The sequence below is a fragment of the Saprolegnia diclina genome, assembly GCF_000281045.1.
Source record: "Saprolegnia diclina VS20 unplaced genomic scaffold supercont1.66, whole genome shotgun sequence".
NCBI classification, from domain to species: Eukaryota; Oomycota; class Saprolegniomycetes; order Saprolegniales; family Saprolegniaceae; genus Saprolegnia; species Saprolegnia diclina.
Genome location: NW_008246133.1, coordinates 188541 through 195608, shown reverse-complemented (window position 1 = coordinate 195608; position 7068 = coordinate 188541). Strand labels below are relative to the sequence as shown.

The following is a 7068-nucleotide window of genomic DNA, read 5'->3' as shown; positions in this document are numbered from 1 at the left end:
CAACCAATAGCTTGAGCGAAGACCTCTTTTGAATCACCGATGACCCAAGCTCAACCAATGCTCCAATGCATGAGGCCACGGTGGCGGGGTGGACCAAGATGATGTCTTGTCGACGATCGACATGCATCGCTTGCGCCAAGCGCTGCAAGGCCCGCCCGAGTAGACAAGCGAACAAGCCCTTCTACTGCGTTCCTGCATTGGCATCTTCTACGCTATGGTAGTGGAGAAGCCCGTGACACTCGCTGTGCTGGTTCGATGCGTTGTGCGTCGCAAACACAACTGACGACAACAACCTTCGACGACCGATGATGCGAGTGCGATCGCCTATTACTGCAGTTCGCCTAGTCGCTTTAGTTAGTCGCGGCTACACTGCTGACAGTAGAGAGGTGGCGTGGTCGGGCCTTCCGCACCTCGATGGCTCGCTGCTTGGTCGGGTCATATCTTGCTTTGCGCAGGATTGGTCTCATTTCAGCGCTTCTAGCCAATCCGTGCACAGTATTCCGCTGTTTTTAGCCACTCCTGGAGCTTGGAGTTGGGTGCAGTGGATTTGATTCATGCCATTATATATATTACATTATTAGACTATATTTGTATTCGGAATAAAACATTTGTATTAAAATACACGCATGATAGTAGATTTCAATTTTCCATTTCCTCTTTCGCCCCAGCCATGTCGGATCTCTCGCTCGCGGGCCTCTCGGTCGGAACCACGTCGTCGATCACGGCCTCGGCCAGCGGCGCCGAGGTCCCGCTCTCGCCCAACCTCCTGCGCAACCTCGGCGACCGGTCCTACGACAAGCGCAAGGGCGCCGCCCTCGAGGTCGAGAACCTCGTCAAGCAGCTGGCCGAAAGCGGGTCGCCGCAGGCGAAGGAGTCGATTCCGCTCATCATCGACCTGCTCCAGCACCAGTTTACGTGCTCGACGAACGCCAACTACCGCAAGGGTGGCCTCATCGGCCTCGCAGGCACGGCGATCGGCCTCATGCACGACGCCAAGCTCTACCTGGACCTGCTCATGCCGCCAGTGCTGCACTGCTTTGACGATCCCGAAAGCCGTGTCCGGTACATCCAACGACCTAGCTAGTTCATTCAATTCACATGTGTCTAGGTACTACGCCTGCGAAAGCCTTTACAACATCGCCAAGGTCGCTCGCCAAGACATTCTCAAGTACTTCAACCAGATCTTCGACGGGTACGATCTAGCTCCTTCCTTGTCCAGCAGGCACCCATCATGTGTAGCTTGTGCAAGCTCTTTGCCGATGTCGACGTCGACGTCAAGAACGGCGCCAACCTCCTCGATCGGCTCGTCAAGGACATTGTGACCGAGAGCGAGGTGTTTGACGTCGAGCTCTTCATCCCGCTATTGCACAAGTACATTCGCATGACCAACCCGTACATCCGCCAGCTCCTCGTACCGCGTCATCATCATCCATGTTGTGTCTTGCCTCATACCACGTCCATGTAGGTGGGCTGGATCACGGTGCTCGACTCGGTGCCCGACATTGAGATGCTCGACTGGCTCCCCGAGTTCCTCGACGGCCTCTTCAACATGCTCAGCGACGGCAACCGCGAGATCCGACAGGCCGCCGACTCGGCGCTCACCGAGTTCCTCCGAGAGATCAAGTCGACGCCGTTTGTCGACTTTGGCCCGATGGTGCACATCCTCGTGGCGCAGTGCCAGTCCAAGGAGCGCTTCACGCGCTTGACAGCGGCGACGTGGGTCCATGAGTTTGTCGTGCTCGGGAAGGAGCGGCTTGTCCGCTTCTACGGCGACCTCCTCGGCGCCATCTTGCACTGCATCTCGGATGCCGAGACGGAGATTCGCATTGTCGGCGAGCGTTCCAACTCGGATTTGCTCGCGCTCGTCAAAACCACCGAGTACTTGCTATGACTCTGAATCCCAAAAACGCCATACTCAATCTCAAAACTACGTAGGAGCAACGTGGATTTCATGCCGCTCATGTCGAAACTCAACGTCGAGTTACTCAGCGACCACATTGCGACTCGGATGGCCGCGCTGAGCTGGATCGCGATGCTCTTGGAGAAGACGCCGACGCAGCTCACGACGCACATTCACTCGCTCCTGCCCACGCTGCTCAAGACACTCAGGCAAGAGACAATGCGAGATTGTCTGCTAAAATGATACGAATATTGTCTAGTGACGCGGCGGACCCGGTGGTGCTCTTGGACCTCGAGGTCCTTGCCCGTCTGAGCACGAGTCTGAGCCACCTCGAGTTCTCCAAGGTGCTCCAAGCCGTCATTCAGCTCTTTGCGACCGACAGCCGGCTCCTCGTACCCTCGCTTTTGGTACCCGTGTGTTGATACATTGATACAATAGGAGAAGCGCGGCAGCCTCATCATTCGCAAGCTCTGCACGCTTTTGGAAGCCAAGAGCATCTACATGGTCATCGCGACCGTCCTCTCGACGTACCAGGACCTCGAGTTTGTGTCGCTCATGGTGCACACGCTCAACTTGATCTTGCTCACGGCCAATGAACTCGTCTGACGCTTGGTTGTCATCGGTCAGATCTGAGCGTCGCGTAGGAGCACCTCCGGACGATCCTCCGCCGCAGCTTTGACGTCTCGGCGTCCTCGGACGACATTGACGTGTTTACCGTACATTCCTTGCGGTGGGATGGTCGGTTAAATGGGTTTATGGAGTAGACGCTCTTTAAAACGTGGTGCCACAACCCGGTCTCGACGTTTAGCCTCTGCCTCCTCGCGCAGTCGTACGAGCTCTCGAACGCGCTCATCCACAAGTTTAGCGAGATCGACGCGTCCGTGGGCTTCCTCATGCAGATCGACAAGCTCGTGCAGCTCCTCGAGTCGCCGATCTTTATCCAGCTGCGCCTCCAGCTCCTCGAGACCCGCGCGCCGTCCCACGCCAACCTCATGAAGAGCTTGTATGGGCTCCTCATGCTCTTGCCGCAGGTCCATTTTCGTGGGAGGTTGTGCGAGCATGTCTCATGTGCATGGTAGAGCTCTGCGTTTCGGACGCTGCGGGACCGGCTTGCGAGCGTGACCCAGATGACGATGGCGATTGCCAAGCAAGAGCCGCTGCCGACGCCTTTGACGCCGCCGCGCGTGCTGCTGGCACCGCTGCTCGAGACGTTCGACACGATCCAAGCCCAGCACACGGCGCTGCGACACAAGGCGCTCGCGGAAAAGTCGGTGCTGCACCGCACCGCGCCCTAAGCCAAACGTGCAGGCTCCGTCGACAGTCTTCATGACAGCGTGCTGTGTTGCATCGCTGGTGGCGGTGTCCGCGTCGTAATCGGCGAGCGAACGACCGACGCATCTGCGTGTCTAACTCGACGAGGTGGTGCGACTGATACGACAGTATATGTATCTTGGCGCGCTGGAAACAAAGACGTCGCAGCGCTTCTCGACAGCAGTCGCAGCGCTTCCCTGTTACGACGGTGGTCGTGTCGGCCTTCCGACCAAAACAGCTGGTGATGACCAATCCAACCCTGGTCCCCGCATCAGATGGTCTGCCGTACGCTTACATGTGGGACGTCACAGGGTCTGCGACTCTCGAGTGGAACAGGACCGGCAAAGGCCACGGTGGCTATCTCGCCGGACGCCAACGCCATCCGCGACTGTCGACTACACTTGCATTGAAGATCGTCGCTCCGAATGGTGGGTGCCACAGAGACGGCGTCTGGTCGAGAATCTGGAAGCAGCGAGATCGTACTAGTACTACGGTTTAGAACCACATTGCGTCGATGGTTGGCGAGTGCGTTGGGCTTGGCGGCAGCAGCGGCGAGGCTTGGCCGTGTTGAAGGCGAGGCGTATGAATGGCGCAAGCCGGGACGAAGTGATCTCGAAGCCAGGCGTCGTGGTGCAGGGCGTTGATGATGTGGAAGAGGCCCATCGCTTGGGTAGTCAGCAACAAGTGGTGAAGATGCAGCTTGGTCAAGAGCGCGGCGCGGGTGCCGCTTCGGGCGCCTCGGGTCAGAAGACTCGGTCGTTCCGGGCGAGCCCAACAGTGTGCAACACTAGGATCGGCATCACCATGTCGACCGCGTGTTGGCGGTAGCGTTGGACCATCACCAGCGCTTCAAACAGAAGCGCGTACTAGTACAGCGTCGTTCGAGCGTATCGACGAGAGGCGAGAGCCGTGCTCCATTGGTGTGCTGGCCGAGAAATTTGCCGCACGTCATGTGGCGCCATTCCACCCCACGAGAGCTTGTTCGGCCGCAGTCGGTGTCATTCCACCGCCTAAACCTAGTTCGTTGTCGCAGCCGATTGAGTATACACCAGTCGATTCGTTGAAGGCTGATCGCAGTCGTGCCTTTTTTCACGCAGCATTTGCAACACCCGACTACCTCGACGTTGTCACTCTTCAGTTTGCATTTTGCGATGGCCTCGACAGTCGCAACGCCGCCGAGCCACGAGTTCTCGGCGCTCACGGACGGCAGCCACGACAGCTTTCCCGTTCTTATCCACGACGACCTCCCGAACGAAGAGGAGGTGCTGCACGAAGCCGCGCCACCTGCCCATTCGCTCTCGTACCGGGCCGACATTGACGGGCTCCGGACGGTCGCGGTCGTGCCCGTCGTCATCTTTCACGCGTATCCGACCTCGTTTGCCGGTGGCTTTATCGGTGTTGACATCTTTTTTGTGATTTCCGGCTTTTTGATTTCCGGGATTCTCTTCAAGCAGTTCAAAGCGGCCAAGTTTACGTACTCGGACTTTTACGCCCGGCGTATCCGACGCATCTTTCCCGGCCTCCTCCTCATGCTCATTGCTACGGTCAGTCTTGGCTGCGCCTGGTACCTTGCGACGCCGCTGAAATCGATGGCCGCGACGTTGACCGCGGGCTGCGTCTTTGGCGCCAACATCCAAGTGCTCACGCTCAAGATGGGCTACTTCGACGCGAGCATCAAGGAGAACCCGCTCTTGCACCTCTGGTCGCTCGGTGTCGAAGAGCAGTTTTACATCTTCTGGCCGCTCTTTGCGTCACTCGTCATGAAGCTGTCGTACCGAAAGGCGATTCTTGCCCAAGTGTTTGTCTTGGTTGCGAGCTTTGTCTGCAACGTGGCGTTCCTCGGGTACGGTGGCACCAACAACTATGCATTCTACTTTCCGCTGTCGCGCTTTTGGCAAATGGCGGTCGGCGGCCTCCTCTCGTACATCAACCTCCAAAACAAGGTCATGGTCGCGCACCAGGGACTCTGCCACGTATTGGCGCTCCTCGGTCTGGGCGCGCTCGTTCTTGGCTTTGTCATCATCAACGAAGAAGACGCGTTTCCGGGCTTTTGGGCGCTGCTCCCGACCGCCGGCGCCGCCCTCCTCATCGCGAGCGGCCCCAACACGTTTGTGCACAAGTACTTTCTGAGCCTCTACCCGATGGTCTGGATCGGCCAGCTCAGTTATGCGTGGTACCTCTGGCACTGGCCGCTGCTTGTGTTTGCGAAAGCGCACTGGCCGCAGACCGAGCTCCGCCCGTGGTACGCGATGCCGTACGCCATGGTCATCTTGTCGCTCCTGCTCAGTGTCTTTACGCTCTACGGTGTCGAGAACCACCTGCGCCGCCGCAAGGCCAAGTGGCTTGTGCCGCTCCTCTCGGCGCTCATGGTGGTCATGGCCATGCTCGGGATTTGCATTCAGCTGTACCCGACCGCGTTCTCTGCGCTCGAGACGTCGGGGCCGCTGCCGCCGTCGCGCGGCCCGATCGTCAACGCCACCGATACCGAGCCGCCCAATATGAGCAAGCCGCCGATGTTCGAGCAGCCGACGGCCGCCAAGATCCGCGCCGCCATCGACGAGCACGACGACGGCCCGGGCTACTCGTGGACGGAGAAGGACGGGCCGTACGGCTGGGCGCCCGAGTCGTCGGTGCTCAACCCCAACAAGCCGTCCGTGACGTACGTTGTCGGCGACTCGCACGGCCATATGCTCAAGATCCGGTACTCGCACCTCAACACGCTTGCGGCTAATGCCAGCGCGCCGCTTCGGTTCCCGTCCGCGGTGTTCTTCACGGCCAACGGCATGCCGCCGCTGAGCTGCAACAGCGACCACACCAACGCCGTCGAAGCCATCAAGATGGTCAAGCCTAAGTCGGTGCTCTACGCGTCCGATTGGAAGCAGTTTTTGCGCTTTGGCAGCAGCTCGGCGAGTGCGAGCGCGTCACCGCGCTGCTGCACGCGCAGCTACGCGGACGCGTGCGATTACCAGTCGAAAGGCGACGTCGAGGCCATGATCAAGACGCTCACGGACGAGCTCACGTCGTTTACGAAGCTCGGGATCAAGGTCTATGTTGCGGGCCTCAACCCGGAGGGCAAGGAGTTCAACCCGAAGAACATGCTCAGCGGCAGCGGCGTCGGCAAGGTCGACCCGGTCTCGCGCGCCGCGTACGAAGCGACGCCGCAGATCGCGTACCTCCACCAACTGCTTTTGGCTGCGACCAAGACGGCGAACGCGACGCTCATCAACTTTGCCGACAACCAGTGCTACAAGGACACATGCCAAGTCCTTTCAAACGTCGGCGAGCCCATCATGCGCGACGATGACCACTTCCGACCCGCGTACGTCATGCACTACCTCAGCGTCATCGATCAGGTGATTGACGCCGCACGGTACTAGTACTAGCAACCTATATTACTAGAACTCCCTATCCATTTTTATAAAAAACATTTTTTTCATTCTTGGAGTGATTACATAACCTGTTGACAAAGCCACAGCACGGGCGTGCTCGTGCGAATGGTGATAGCAAGTGCGGACGAGTAGTATGGCGCCACGAGTCCAGACGATACGGCAAAGTGGTTGGAAATACCGGCATTTGCAGCACAATCCTCAAAAGGACGTTGGAGCAACCCACACGTGCGAGAGTGCGTAAAGATGTTGGTTCAAAATGCCGGAATTCACGACAGGTTGCCCATAATTACGGAGCGCTTGACCTGATCCAGCCACGGCAAACAGGTGTTGTTAGCTTCCTGTGTACTCGTACCATGTGTTGCAGTGCCATCGGCTGCGGCGGGGTGGAATGGAGCGTAACAAGTGGTGGGATGTCACAAATCAGGTGCCTCCCAGCCGCACACGCCGATCCACGAGACGGTGATGGGT

General features: G+C 58.4%; 2 protein-coding genes across 2 annotated transcripts; both read left to right on the top strand.

Annotated features, from left to right (window-relative positions):
* The first annotated feature begins 653 nt into the window (after window positions 1–653).
* On the top strand, window positions 654–3409 carry SDRG_14047 (hypothetical protein). Its single transcript, XM_008620150.1, has 10 exons — window positions 654–1062; window positions 1109–1192; window positions 1240–1411; window positions 1466–1878; window positions 1936–2109; window positions 2160–2292; window positions 2339–2500; window positions 2545–2616; window positions 2665–2931; window positions 2980–3409. Exons 1-10 carry the CDS (start codon window positions 671–673, stop codon window positions 3193–3195), a joined length of 2085 nt encoding a protein of 694 aa, XP_008618372.1. The 5' UTR covers window positions 654–670; the 3' UTR covers window positions 3196–3409.
* Window positions 3410–4319: 910 nt separating this feature from the next.
* SDRG_14046 (hypothetical protein) lies at window positions 4320–6650 on the top strand. Its single transcript, XM_008620149.1, has one exon. The coding sequence runs from the start codon at window positions 4363–4365 to the stop codon at window positions 6586–6588; it is 2226 nt and encodes a 741-aa protein (XP_008618371.1). The 5' UTR covers window positions 4320–4362; the 3' UTR covers window positions 6589–6650.
* Window positions 6651–7068: the final 418 nt, after the last annotated feature.